Genomic DNA, 15,943 nt, shown 5'->3' with positions numbered 1-15,943 from the left:
AGCATCCACATATAACTGGCAAAGGTACATACAGGGGTATTGTTGTACTCACATTACATTGCTGAGCAACATATGAAGTATTATACAGCCATTGCACACATACGATTTCCAAAATATACTGTGCAAACTTACTTTGTGTGTCAAAAAGGCTGAAAAAGTGCTTAGTACCACGACACTTGGTACAAGCTAGCAGAAAAATTATCCCATGCTAAGGTTCAAAGTATGCCTTTTGAAATACCCTGAGATGTCTTCTTTAAGAAATGGTATATCTTTATGGTGTTGTTGGAATATGTTGCTTGCTGAAGTGCTCCAGAATGGAACATTTATGGGATAGTTAGTTAGAATATATATAGAATATATAGCTTGCTAAAATACTCCAAAATGGGACCTGGACACAGCGTAAAAATTCAAAGTTTGAAAAATAATGGGAATGACTGTGTCTCAAATGTGCCCCTTCAATAACCATATATACCTAGCAAACGTACATACAGGGATATTGCTGTACTCAGATGACATAGCTGAACAACATATGAAGTATTATACAGTTGTAGCACACATAAGGTTTGCAAAATATACTGTGCAAACTCACTTTGTGTGTCAAAAAGGCAGAAAAATTGCTTATTACTACTACACTTGGTACAAGCTAGCGGAAAAATGATCCCACACTAAGGTTCAAAATATGGCTTTTGAAATACCCTGGGATGTCTTCTTTAAGAAATGGTATGTCTTTATGGTGTAGTTGGAATATGTCGCTTGCTGAAGTGCTCCAGAATAGAACATGGAGCCAACAAAACCATCTTTGAAAATTCACACTTAAAAACCTGAATTTGTCACGTCTCTTTTACAGCACTGTAACTTCACAAAATAGTGTCTAGGTCATACATTGGGCATATTGTTTTACTCAGAAGATGTAACTGAGCATTATTTGGGGGATTTTATGACAGTGGTACATGTCAAGTGTAAGAAATACTCAGTAAATATGCAACATGCTATAATGCCACGAAAAGAGACATAGGCAAGTCAAATCAATCTGAAAATTCTAACTGAAATAGCCTTGTCTCTTATATGGCATATGGCATTGTAGCTTCACAGAATAGTGCCAAATGCATACAATGGGGGTATCATTGTACTCAGCAGATAAAGCTGAACACAAAATGGGGGGCAGGAATAGCACACACCAACTTTGCAAAATACACATTAAAAAAACCTTGTTATATATATATTTACCAAAATAGAGAAAAAACACAATTTTACTCCAATATCTGGAAGAGGTTAGCAATGAAATGACTACATAAAAAGTGTCAAAATAACCTTAGGTAAATACCCTTAAATGTCTACTTGATATAAATATATACTTTTGTGTGGCAATTTTGTTTTTTGTGATGGCTACTAAACTTACAAGATGAATATACCAACTTCTAAAATTGTTTCACATTGAAATGTTATTTCAGTCCTTGTATTTTGTGACCTGTAACTTTCAAAATAGGCTGAAATCCTATACATATTATGTACTCTTTAAATCAAGACACATAAATGAATTTATTTTGAATTACTTTTCCTAAGCTGGACATATTATGCACACATTATTATTGCCTAAACTGTGAAAAAAAAAATGTTTTTTTTTTCTTTTCCTAATTTTTGGGCTTTTTTTTATAATTAATGAGAATTTATATATGTATATGTGTCATCAAATTAAAGCCCTTTTTGTCCTCTAAAAAATATATATAATATGTGTTGGTGCAATACATGAGAGAGATGCAAATTGCTGTTGAACACAAACAGTAAAAAATGCAAAAATTGCTTGTGTCCTTAAGGGTAAGACGAGCTACTGAAGCTGTGTCCTTAAGGGGTTAAGAGATCATCCTGTTAGATGGACACCATGATCTGACATTAGACAAAATAATTAGACATATAATTAGACATAAGCAATGCCCACTGTGGTCCACCAAATATACATAGTCATTTATTTGTCATGGGTCCTTGATAGATTGCATGATGCTGTTACGTCTGCAACACCAGATATAACTTGTAAAAAAAAAAAATTCGATGTTTGTAGATTAGGACTAAATATTAGGTCCCATATAACTATTAACCAAGTGAGTTAGAGTTTGAATTTTAAGAGTTAGAATTTTAAAAGGGATAATTTCATTACAACAACCTAAGTAAGTAACCTGCAAAAAACATCAGAGGGAGTTGCATATACAGGTATACATACTGTCTAAGTGCAATTTGTGGTTCATAGAATGTATTCATATCATCACCAGATACCACCAAAAGCTCCATTCTCAAACCATAGTACAACATTAACCAGCTTCCAAAGTAGTTCCATTCACAGATTCTGATAAATATTATTGATGCAAAATACAAAACTGAGTATCCCATAGATCTTTGTTGAGCAGTGGCTTTTTATTTCCGTATGGGGCAGTAAACTGTTTTGATTGTGCTTATGAGCTTTATAAAATTGAAAAATGAAGAAAGTGTCTGGCTAAATAACAGTGTATTTCTTGTTTGAAAAATCTGACATTACAAAAATCCAAGGGAACCGAAAAGTAATATACTGTGTCAGAATATTGTTATATGCTTAGTAAAAATATATCAACCTTGGAATTATGTTCTGTGAGATTATTTTTTTTTTCTGGCCGTTACAGGGTCTTACATTCAACATAGAATAGGTTATATGCAATATGTGATCCCCAAGACCTTTCCTAGAATTACAAAAATCCCACCAAAAGAAAAATCAAAGTACACTGAAAATCTCCAGAACACATTTTTTCAAAGTTACTACTTTCATAATGAAATTAAAATTGACAGCATTGAGTCGTATAATTGCATTTTGTAATTAGGCATTTTTGATTTTCTATAAGACTCAAAATATAATTTGAATATGTTACCTATTCGATTTGAATAATTCCAATTCTCATTTGTCATGTGCTTGATCCCAAGGGCAATGACTCCAGATAGATAGATAGATAGATAGATAGATAGATAGATAGATAGATAGATAGATAGAAAGACAGACAGACTGGCAGGCAGACTGCTATATTACACAATAAATATAACTCAAGTGACTATATTGTTATTTAGCAACAATTTGATATTTTAATTATTTAAAACCATAGATTTTCACTTTGAGCTTACAAAAGACAGTAAATGAACAAGTGTAAGACAAAGCACATCTTGCAACATCTTTAATGCCGTTAATGTTTTTAGTTCATATGAAAGTAGTGAGTGACTATTCAGAGTCTTTCGTGAGGGAGACGATTTACTAGAGCTTTTGACAAACATTATCATGTCTACTGACATATTTAGCTGCAAAAATACTATAGGGTAATATTATAAGAATTAGGTGCATAAAGTAATTGTGAACCTCACTTGTCTTCTTTTATTTCATTTTTCTTTGGAACAAATGGTAAAATACATGAGTACAATAACAAAATGTAAAATATATTACTTACCTTATTAGGATTTTCTGCAGTAATAACCCAAACACACTGAGCATTGCTATCATATTGAAATGGAAAGTTAGGAGATGTAAATGTGCCACTTGGACCTTGCAGATTAGACCCACATGTCTTCACTAAAAAAGAAAAAAATTATAATAATCAGACTCTCATGAGTATAACATTATATATAATGTAATCTATAAATTACAATTATGTATATAGCACCAATATTCCTTGGCACTGTATGATAGAAACCAAGACAAACATTTAATTCTAACAAGACATGTATAGTATACAGGAACAGTTGGTGAAGAGGGCTCCTCCCAAACAAATAATACAAATTCAAAATAACATGTTAAAACAAATCAAACTTAAAAATGCAACTTTATTAAACAATTCTTTTTTATGATTAGAGTGTGGTAAATTAACCCTGAAATAAAGTATTTTGGCATCACCTTGCTTTTACATCTGATTTCTAAGAGGCCATTTCCGTTATAACGTTACCCACTTTGCAACTGAAAGAGGAATACTGATCTGAATTAGATATAACTCAAGTACTCACAATATTTAAATTTGCAGTCTATTTAAAAAAAAAAAACACAACTAAGAAGTATAACATATGACGCATAAGTAAAAAATAGAAAAGGCATTTTTTTGTATTCCAGAAAAAGCAGTTCAGACAAGTTTTGACATGTTCCCCCCGAACATAGATTTGAGGGTTTCTCTGCTCTGCTGCACTTGTCTAACATAGATTAGAAGGATTCCCTGCTCTGGTGTGCTTGTCTATGTTTGGGGAAATTTACCTGAACATTGACATACACACCAAAGCAGGGAATCCCTCTAATCTATGTTAGGGGGAAATTCCCTGAACATAGACCAGCTATCTAGCGTGGATAATCCGTTGAATCCTCACGCTAGAGTGCTGGTCATAGGTGTGAGCTGTCGTAAAACAGGTAGGTCGTAAAGTGAGGTCCACTTGTATAAGTGTTTTTTTTTTTTTTGTTTTCATGTATTTTGCAGTGTGAAATCTAGTCAAAATCTAGTCTTTCTATTTCCTGTAGGCTGCTAAGACAAATTCAAAGATTACGGTTGGATCTTTATGACTACAGCACTATTTGAAGATATTACTGTAAAATATACAACAAATATATTTAAACTACTTAATTTAAACTAATTAAAATTGTATCACATTAATATGTTTTTAATTATACGATTTACGGTGTATGCCTTTATTACCAAGAAATAGGAATGACAAGTAATTTTTGCATTTCCCTTAGATGTTAATATGTTCAAGTAAAATTAAGGGTGAGTGGTTAAGGACTGGCTAATACTAAACCTCTACAAATGCTAGATTGCTAAAATATATCTAAAACACAAAGGAAACAGTATTGTGACTATAATAAAAGGCTATTCCACAATCCAAGTAGATGGAACTGCACTCATTCCGTGGAGCTGTCAGAGCAAGGAGCTAGCCAAACCATAAACACTATTTTGCAAATAGTAAAAGTAAGATCCAGGCACTCCAATGCTCAAATGGACATATCTATTTGGAACACAGTGTCCACCAAATGGATCTTTCTCAAGCTTGAGCACTGGAGTGCCTGGACCTGCCTTTTCCTGTTTGTGTAATAAAAGGATAACCTAATAAAACAGGGGACTCTGACAAGACTAAAAAGCTGAAATTTACTAAACAATCATCGATATGTTGCAGGGTTATTCACTAAAGTGAGAATTCAAGGTGACAAATTGGAAACATTCTCTAAGTCAGCTATGCTTTCCATTCAGCTTATCTGGCCTTAAATTTGAAATTCACTTTGAATTCACCTTGGATTCTTACTTTTGTGAATAACCCTGTTATCCCTAATCAATTTATAACCAGTAAACAATCTGATTTGGGAAATGTAAATTACCGTCTGCCACCCAATGGGTTCCTGTATATCATAGTCTCTAAGAATTGCCACCTGTTTGAGTGTAGTACTTAAAGGAGCACTATAGTGTCAGGAATACAAATGTGTGTTCCTGAGAATACAGTTCTAAAAACACTGTTTATGATACCGGCCACCCTTTGCCCTAGTTAAAAAAGGTGATTTTACTCACCTTATTTCAAGCACCATGCCAGTCTCGTGGTGGCTGGTCCCGTCTCACTCCACCTCTATGACCGAGATCATTAATTTTGATGATTTCAGTCAATCTAATGCTTTCCTATAGGAAAACATTGGAAGGTTATTTCACATGTGCAGCAGAACACCGCACTGCACCAATCAGCGTCTCCTCACAGAGATGCATTCATCTGTGCTGCACACTGTGCAGTACTGACTAGGGAAGCACCTCTAGTGGCTGTCTAAGTGACTGCCAGTAGAGGTGTTCCTAGGCAGTAATGTTCTTCTCTGAAAAGGCAGTGCTTACATAAAAAGGCCTGCAGGAACCAACTATAGACACAAGAACAACTACTTTAAGCTGTTGTAGTTCTGGTGACAATAGTATCCCTTTAAAAAATGCCTAGTAATCTTGCCTGAATATTTAAAATAAATTACTTATAAGTTATTAGTGCACATAAAATCCAATGTAAGCAGTAACAATATTTATGTTTAGATTTATTTTAAGATACCCATGTGATTTACAGGTCTGATTTGTGGTATTGAAAAGTAGCATACATGTATAGCTCAAGAATGATAAAAGTACTTCAAAATAGTGATGATATTGATATACCAGTCAGACCTCTCTTTATCGAATGGAAATTGACAATCCACTATTTCTTCTTTACCAACAGTAAGAAAGATTACTCAACTTATCAATGTGTCAATATGGAGGTTTAGCAGCAGCCAGTAAAAGTAGTAACATGCTAGGGACCAGTCGATAACTTCTTCATATAGAGAGTAATAGAAGTTTTTTGTCACTGGCTTAATAGTAGTACCTGCAGGTAACTCATTGTTATTACTTCTGAAATTGGTAGATGCAAAATAGCCTATACGAGCTAAAAAATAAAATGGCAGATGGTATTTTAGCAACTAGTGACTAATTGGTAAGCACTTGCTATTTATATGTTTCTCTTCAGGAGTTTTCTAACTCTCTTGAAAAGTTTTTTATGTCAGTTTAAGAGACACTTGTAAATGCCATTTTCACTTAACTTTTCAATAGCAATAAAAATATTTTACAGTGCCCTCTATCAAATTAAGAGGTAAGACCCTAATTCTCTTATAATACACATTCTGCTTACTGTATAGCATTTCTTCCACCAAATTCTATGTGAAGATTGTAATTCAGTAAGCAAAGAAAATTCAGTGGAAAACCAAGCCCTAACTGTATTGCAACTGCACATCTTTATGCATAGACGCAGTTTTATATATCACTCACAATATACAACTGTTCTCAATTTCTGAATGATGTCAAGGTATTAATAGTTATTTTACTCAATGTCTTTTTTTTTTATGTAATTTATTCTTATACAGAAGATAAAGTCCTATAATATTCTTTCATGTAAACTCAATAGTTTTATTAAAGCTAAATTATATTATTTGATTAATCTCATTAAATACTTACAATGTTACTTATCTATGTGTTCTCACAGAAAAGAAAATGTGTTGTGAAACGTGTTGGGAAATACTAACTTTAACATGTGTGACCATAGATAGAACATAGGTTATATAGATCATAAACCACTATTTAGCTCAAACTCTTTTTTTGAGAAGCTATAAAATGGAAAATGAGGGAGCAGGCTTACACAGCACATTGGGTATTGTTGAGGTGACAGTCAAGTCAAATTTTTCTCCAATGCCAGCGATAAAATTATAGCTTTATTATACACTGTCTAGGGGTAATGAAGAACATTTCTAAATGTCACAGTAACTCAAGGAAAACAGTATAAATATACCCACACTACACAGCCCATATGTATTCCAGATATTTAATCAGATATAACATTTATTATTTAACAAAAACAATGTGGACTATATACTAAATAGTATCATGATCTAAAAAACTCCATAAATATAAGTAATAAGATATAACTGTTATTTTTTTTCCATTACTTGAGAAATGATAGTTCTGCATGTGAATGCCCCACTCATTTATAAACAGGGCAAGTCAAGAACAATTTTTACATAACATGCCTAAGCTCAGTGTGCTAGTGGGACTGTTTTGTGGTGTCACCTATGCAATTTAGAACAGAGGCATGCCTATTTTAACCTATTCTAGAGGCTCACATTAAGGCATACATGCTTCCTAGATTATATTACAAGATATAGAAAAAAGTTAAAACACTCATTAAATATAGGATTCTCCTGGATTTGTTAAAATAAATTAGACATTTTTTGATGTTTAACAGAGAGGGATGCCTTACTATATATTTCCATGAATATTTAGAGTATACTTCTGTATTCTGTTTTAAACAAACTTCAGTTTGTCCAAATCTGGGCCGATCGGTGGGTCATCCGAATTCCATAAATCGTAAGTGGGCATATGGGCATATTAGAAACAAACAACACGGACAAAGACCAACTGTTTGCTTCCATGGCTTAAAAAAAAAAAAAACCCAGATGATTGATGGTTATGAGACAGCCACTAAATCAAATTAATAAATACATTTTAAAAAATCTAATAAATAAATAATAAAGAAATTAACCAGGGATAAACTTAAAATAACCAACAAAACACTAAAAAGCAGCAGAACATTAAAAATCATGGATTTTGATTGAATATGGACATAATTTAAAATAGTCTGTCTGTCTATCTATCTATCTATTTGCCATTTAGCTAGTCTACTTATGCTTTTTCTTTGCATGTTTTATTGATTGGGACACAGGCAAAATACAAATTGAGTAATAATATGAAAGAGAAAAAAATGATCAGCGTGTTTTTGGCAGGCCCTCAAAACATTTTCAGACACCAATAACAGAATGCAATAATTTAAATTCCTGGCATGAGCAACATTGGTTAGCATATAGAGGTGGGATCTTTATCCAACAATTCCTAGTTTACTTCTAAACAGATTGTATATTTTGCTGGCTAGCACAATTCTCTCTCACTGCTTGGGGTTATAATGCATTGTATTAAATATTGAAATTTGCATTTACAATGTTATTAAATCCATGTTTCTGTTTTGTTACATATTTACTTTGACTACTATGTAAATATGCACATTTTCTGAGTGTTTTTTACATAAATTCAGAAGGGATTGCTAAATAAAATTGAAAATCCCATCATCTATTCAATATTCATGGAATACAGCAAAGTTTGTTACTGCCATCTGCTTTACAATATGACAGTGGATTTATTTACAGCGTTATTTAAAACTAATTAGTGAAAAATTTTAAAATACATCCAATAAATGTTTTTTAATTATTGTTTTTTCTCATTGTAATTTGCTTTTTTATTATTTTTACAATTATAACATTATCAGCAAGATAACTAAAATAGCTGTTGAATCTGATATGACCGTACTGTGTACAATAAGCTATATAAAATGTCTCAATTTGTTATCTTTTGTAAATTGCATACTCTAGAATTTGGGTACAACTAGACCTAGAAATTAATTATTCTAAAAATGCCAGTTTCCGTACAGTTTGAAGATTTGCATAGTCTACGATGTACAATATTCATGGTATTAAGATACCCTGCTGAGTTTTAAGCATTCATACTGCCAAAATTCTGCAAATTATTTTTGTGGAAATGTTTGTTGTGTTATTTTCATACACTCATAAACGAGTTTATATTGCCCCCACTAAAACGAACCAAGAAAATATTTTAATATGAATAATAGTATATTTCAATAACATTTTCCAGAATGGAAGTGGCTCCAAAACTCAAAGATTGCAGTTTATTGATACGCCTTCTATGTGCAACAGTGTCAAAAGCCTTACTGAAATCTAGGTAAGCAATGTCTACTGCACCACCCTGATCTATAATTTTAGTTACCCAATCAAAAAAATCAATAAGATTAGTTTGGCATGATCTCCCTGAAGTAAACCCATGTTGTCTCTGATCTTGAAATCCATGTGTTTTTAGATGTTCAACAATCCTATCCTTTAACATGGTTTCTATCACTTCCCCCACTACTGAAGTAAGGCTTACTGGCCTATAGTTGCCCGACTCCTCCCTATTACCTTTCTTGTGAATGGGCACAACATTCGCTAACTTCCAATCTTCTGGGACTACTCCTGTTAGCAATGATTGGTTAAATAAATCTGTTAATGGTTTTGCTAGTACACCACTAAGCTCTTTTAATAGCTTTGGGTGTATTCCATCAGGTCCCATTGACTTATTTGTCTTTACTTTTGACAGTTGAAATAGAACCTCTTCCTCTGTAAACTCACGTGTAATAAATGACTCATTTATCCTTTTTTTTTAACGGAGGTCCCTTTCCTTCATTTTCAGCTGTAAATACCGAACAAAAATATTCATTGAGGCAGTCAGCTAGACCTTTATCCTCATCTACATACCTTCCTTCTTTTGTTTTTAATCTAACTAATCCTTGTTTTACTTTTCTTTTCTCATTTATGTATCTAAAAAAAGTTTTGTCCCCCTTTTTTACTGACTGTGCTATTTTCTCTTCTGTGTGTGATTTGGAAGCTCTTATAACTTGCTTAGCCTCTTTCTGCCTAATCTTATAGGTCATTCTGTCTTCCTCACTCTGGGTTTTTTTATAATTACTAAATGCTAACTTTTTGTTTTTTACTATTTTGGCCACATCTGCGGAGTACCACAGTGGTTTCTTGAATTTTTTGCTTTTACTGACAAGCCTAATGCAATTTTCTGTATCCTTCAGTAGTGCAGCTTTTAAATAATCCCATTTCTTTTGGACTCCATTTAAGTTGCTCCAGTCTGATAATGACTCCTTTACACATATTCTAATTTTAGAAAAGTCTGTTTTTCTAAAGTCTAAAACTTTTGTTTTTGTGTGGTGTGACTCAGTCACTGTTCTTATATTAAACCACACTGACTGATGATCACTGGATCCTAAACTTTCACCTACAGTAATATCTGATACCAAATCTCCATTTGTTAACACTAAATCTAGTATGGCCTCTTTAAGAGTTGGCTCCTCAACGACTTGTTTTAGAGACAATCCCAGTAGGGAGTTTAGAATATGTGTGCTTCTGGCACAAGTAGCTATTTTTGTTTTCCAATTCACATCAGGAAGATTAAAGTCACCCATGATGATAACTTCCCCCTTCATTGTCATTTTAGCTATTTCTTCAACTAGTAGATTATCTAACTCTTCAATTTGTCCTGGGGGCCTATAAATCACACCTACACGAATTACTGTGTGATTACCAAATTCTAACGTAACCCAAATGGACTCTATGTTCGTCTCACTAACCTTTATTAGGCTAGATTTTATGCTATCCTTCACATACAGGGCCACCCCTCCCCCTTTCTTGCCTTCCCTGTCTTTTCTATATAAAGAGTACCCTGGTATTGCTATGTCCCAGTCATTTTTTTCATTATACCATGTCTCAGTAACAGCGACTAAATCTACACTATCAGTTGCCATTATTGCCACAAGTTCATGGATCTTATTCCCTAAACTGCGAGCATTTGTAGACATGACTCTAAGCTTATCATTTTTTTAACACACTTGCTACAGGCACCTTCTGTCCTTGTTTTGGGGGACAATTGGATTGATGTTTTATCACGCTTTTGCCCACCCCTCCTAGTTTAAATACATCCTAGCAAAACCTCTGAACTGCTCACTGAGAACATTTGTTCCCTTTTGAGAAAGATGCAAACCATCTTTTTTGTACAGTTTATTTCCATTCCAAACAGAGCTACCATGAGCAATAAAGCCAAATCCTTGCTCCCGACACCATTCACCAAGCCACAAGTTAAAGTCCCTAATACGCATCCGCCTGTCATTCTGAGTGTTATGCACAGGCAGAACTTCAGAGAATGACAGTGTGGAAGCAACCTGCCGTATATCATTGGCAAAAACACTAAAAACTTCCTTAACCTCTGAAACCTCATTGCAAGCCAAGTCATTTGTCCCTAAATGGACAAGTACATCCAATTCCCCTTCCTGCTTTGCTTGCTTAACAATATTACAGATACGTCTCCTGTCTCTGTGAGCAGTAGCTCCGGGAAGACACCTCACAAGACCACCATTGTCCATCTCCACACCTCTTATGATGGAATCCCCCAACAACAACTGCTTTCTATTAGGCCTCACCATAGTCTTCAAGCCTCTCTGCACAACACCACTAGCCTCAGTGCCTCTCTGCACAACACCACTGGCATCAATGCCTCTCTCCACAACACCTCTAGCCTCAGTGCCTCTCTGCACAACACCACTAGCCTCAATGCCTCTCTGCACAACACCACTTGCCTCAGTGCCTCTCTGCACAACACCACTAGCCTCAGTGCCTCTCTGCACAACACCACTAGCCCCAGTGCCTCTCTGCACAACACCACTAGCCTCAGTGCCTCTCTGCACAACACTACTAGCCTCAGTGCCTGTCTCCATGACACCATTACACTCTGAAAGTGCAGAAAATGAATTATGTAGAACAACAGACTGTGCAATATGCCTTTTATCCACAACTCTAAGTCTACCAGATCCTACAGTAATCCATCTGCCATTCCTACTATGTCTCTGTGGCAGTGGATTTGCAGCAGTTCCAGCCTGAGTTTGTTTACCAGATAATTTACAAATCTCAGACTTCAAAAATACAATCTCCTGCCGCAAGTTAGAGAACTGTCTACAGATTAGACAACAACCAAACCTCCAAAAAGTGGAACGCGAAACAAATGCATAGCAACTATTACACTGAACTAAGTCTGCCATTCCAATGAGGTGAATTATTTAAATCAAACGAATCTTAACTTTTCATTTATCCTCCTGAATACCTCAGATTACCTCCAGTTTATCTCCAGAATATCTCCAACCACAGACACTTAGAAGCAACACTCTCCAGAATATCTCCAACCACACACACTTAGAAGCAGCACTCTCCAGAATATTTCCAACCACAGACACTTAGAAGCAACACTCTCCAGAATATCTCCAACCACACACACTTAGAAGCAGCACTCTCCAGAATATCTCCAACCACAGACACTTAGAAGCAACACTTAGATGAAGCAACCAAGCTATATTAGCCAAGCTAATGACAACAACTCTTATATACTCCTAAAATCACCTCCCACTAGGAATGTTTAACACCTGGGTAGGCCTCTGCTTATTTGCAAACAATAGCTAATTTAAACAGCAATCAATAGCAAGTAGCTAACTAATCAAATCAAATGCCTTATAATTACCAACAGGAAATCAAACCTTGTGCAATCAGTAACCTTTTCCTACAGATGAATCTTACCTGTAACAGTAAAAAAGAAAACTCTTATCACAACTCTTAGACAGTTGAAGCTTCTGTAAAACTCTCCAGAATAATACCAGGAATTATTACTTTACTGAGAGGGTAGTGGATGCATGGAATAGCCTTCCAGCTGAAGTGGTAGAGGTTAACACAGTAAAGGAGTTTAAGCATTCGTGGGATAGGCATAAGGCTATCCTAACTATAAGATAAGGCCAGAGACTAATGAAAGTATTTAGAAAATTGGCCAGACTACATGGGCCATTTTTTTTTGAGGGGGAGTGGCCAAACGGACTTGGCTGGATGGCGATCACATGCTTATGTGATGTCACTTTCGCCAACCACCCGGTTGAAAACAAGCACTTCCGCCAACCAACATTGCCCACCAATGAAAAAATAGACAAATAAAGGCGTCAACATCATTAACCTATTAAAGGTACACACACACACACACACATACATTATGTGAAATTGAATCTGATTGGACAGAATGAACTTAACTCATTAAAGGGGAAGACCCAGATGGCATTTAAAATGGATTATTCAGAGGACTAACATTACAGCTGACTGAAGAAGCTCTATTTGAGAGTGAAACGCGTATTGGCCATTTTTAAAGGACTTTTATTTGAGGACTTTTATCATCTTTGTTTTTATGTTTATTTTAAACTAATAAATTCACAATTTTTACTCAAAACCTCATCCAAGTCCTTTCTGGAGCCTCCAAGGAATCCTCACAGGGGAAGTGCCATCCCCATTCAAATTGGCACAAAACCTACACACCTAGAGCCGGGATTCGTAGGCTCAGGACCAGGTGAGCACCCCATTTATTGAACACATATCTGTGTCATTTATCACCATAAGTCTACACATTGGTCTGCTTTATTCCCTTCTTTTTCATGTTCCCGAGAAATTCTTCAAGCCGAAGTAGGAGGGTGGTGCTACCATAACAGCACACAAGCCTTTATACGGAGCCAGTGTTTTCTACATACAGGCTCCTTGAAATGTGAGTGTAATATTCAGCACGATATCATTATAATCACTGTGAAGCCATTTTTCAGTACCATCTACACTATATTGTATTTTCTGTATTTTACTTTGACATGTACCCCATATTTTACCATTGAATGAGACTACGTTTTGGTAAGATTTATCTATGTTTGAGCGCTCCACTTATAGGTGTAGGTCCTTGTCACTTACACTGCACCAATATCTGCTACATTTATTCAGTGGAATAGAGGATATTTCCACACTAGTGTATTGAGCTGCCTGTAAATCACTTTTTGACTCTTTTGAGCACTTTTGTTATACACACTCCTCTGTAAAAAGAGGCAACCTTTGATTGGTATTCATAGATGGGCCGAATGGCTCTTATCTGCCGTCACATTCTATGTTTCTATGTTTCTATGTTTCTATTCTTTTTATACTATTATGCAACTTTATCTCTTTATTACAAATGTAACATTTTCCAATTAAAAATAAGTAAATAAAAGTAAAGTGTATTTCAAAACAAGGAGAAAGCTCATATTGTAAGCAAAACAACATTACTCACTAACTTTATTTCTAGTTGTTTTGTTTTAGTTAATATGCAGGAATTTTTGTAAATCTGTGATCTCAAAGTGCCAACAGAATACAAGCTTAAAATCTATTTATAGACATAATGCAAAAACAGGTTTTCTTTTTTTTTTTTTTATATAATTTTTATTGTCGTTATAATTAGTTTCTTTCTTTACATACAAAAACAAAAACATTCATTGTGCTTGGTTACATACTACTTAGTCTTCGAGGTTTAGTCACAAAAAAGTACAATAAATACATATACATACATACATATACATACATTGCATCACATATACATTACATCACCTTGCATGCCGAAAAGAGAGCAGGGGAGATCTGCTGGTTCATCATATAGTCTCAGAGTCACACCAGGGTCCTTTGCCGGTTATCAGCCCCTATGTTTAGCAAGTGTGACCTGGGTATCACTCAGGGACAAACCTAATTACCGCTATCATTTTGTAGTTTTTCTCTCCAAAAAGTGCTATAATCTTTGGCTTTCAAGTCTTTGCCATGAAACTTATCTAGTTGGGATTCCATCCCCAGTTGGAACTTTACTTGAGATAGAAGTTTATCTACAGAGAAGGGAAGTGAGTTTTTCCAATTCCTAGCTATTATAATTTTTACAGCTATCATAAAATGAATGTAGACAGTAGAATCTTTCTGAGATAGAGAATCAATATTTAAGTGTAGAATAGCATTTTCTGGACATTTGGATATAGGCTTAAAAATCAATTTTTCAATAATAACAAAAGTTTCCTGCCAAAAGTTTCTTACATTCTCACAGTCCCACCAAATATGTAAGTAAGAGCCCACTTGTCGGTTACATCTCCAACATAGGGGTGAGGTCGAGCTATACATATTAGCTAATCTGGTGGGGACAAAATACCATCTGTTTATTACTTTATATAGTGTTTCCAGTAAATTTAAGCAATGAATATTTTTGGCTGTTTTAGATATAATCGTACACCAATCTTCCCTTTTAATTCTTATTTTTAGTTCTTTCTCCCATTTTTGAACTGAGGTAATAACAGGAGGCGCATCAAGTTTTAGAATAGCTTTCATTGCTAAAGCAGAGACTCTATTAACTCTTTTGTTGTTTAAAAATAGACATATCATCTTAGCCCCAGCTTGTAAATTATGTTCAATTCTTTGATTTAAAAAATGTTTTAATCTCAAGTATGTAAATAGTTCTTTATTAGGGAGCTTGAATTCCTGCTTCAATTGTGGGAAAGGTTTAATTTTATCATTTACAAACAACTGATCTGTCTGGACAATACCACTCATAACCCAGCACTTTAAATTCAGATCTGTTACATAATATGGAATTAATTCAATTTTAAGAGTTATGGGAATTTTGATTTCCAAATTGCATTTCCTTTTTATAATATGCAAAAACAGGTTTTCAAACAACTCTCAGCATTAACATTTCTTTGCATTTTATGCAATTGTGCCTTAAGTTTAACTAGAAACCGAAAAGGCTGTGATAGGGAGCAATTGAGTAAAAAAGAAGCAATCAGCATAAACATGTCATTAGTTTCCATAAGGATTGCTTCAGATGTAGAACAATGTGCCAAAGTTGTTTGAAAGGCAATAGACAGAACTTTAGTATTTCTAGAGATGTTTAAGAAACAGATACAT

The 15,943-nt window shown here is 34.6% G+C and overlaps 1 protein-coding gene across 1 annotated transcript in view; it reads right to left on the bottom strand.

Annotated features, from left to right (window-relative positions):
- Window positions 1-15,943, bottom strand: part of CSMD3 (CUB and Sushi multiple domains 3) — a 1,213,223-nt gene that overhangs the window by 610,422 nt on the left and 586,858 nt on the right. Inside the window, exon 12 of the mRNA XM_063451130.1 lies at window positions 3,456-3,577. Coding sequence (XP_063307200.1) covers window positions 3,456-3,577 — 122 coding nt within the window. The remainder of the gene's footprint in view (window positions 1-3,455; window positions 3,578-15,943) is intronic.

Source organism: Pelobates fuscus, chromosome 4, assembly GCF_036172605.1.
Source record: "Pelobates fuscus isolate aPelFus1 chromosome 4, aPelFus1.pri, whole genome shotgun sequence".
In the NCBI taxonomy this organism is placed as follows: Eukaryota; Metazoa; Chordata; class Amphibia; order Anura; family Pelobatidae; genus Pelobates; species Pelobates fuscus.
Note: the sequence above shows the minus strand (reverse complement) of the source record. Positions and strands in the feature narration are given on the sequence as shown.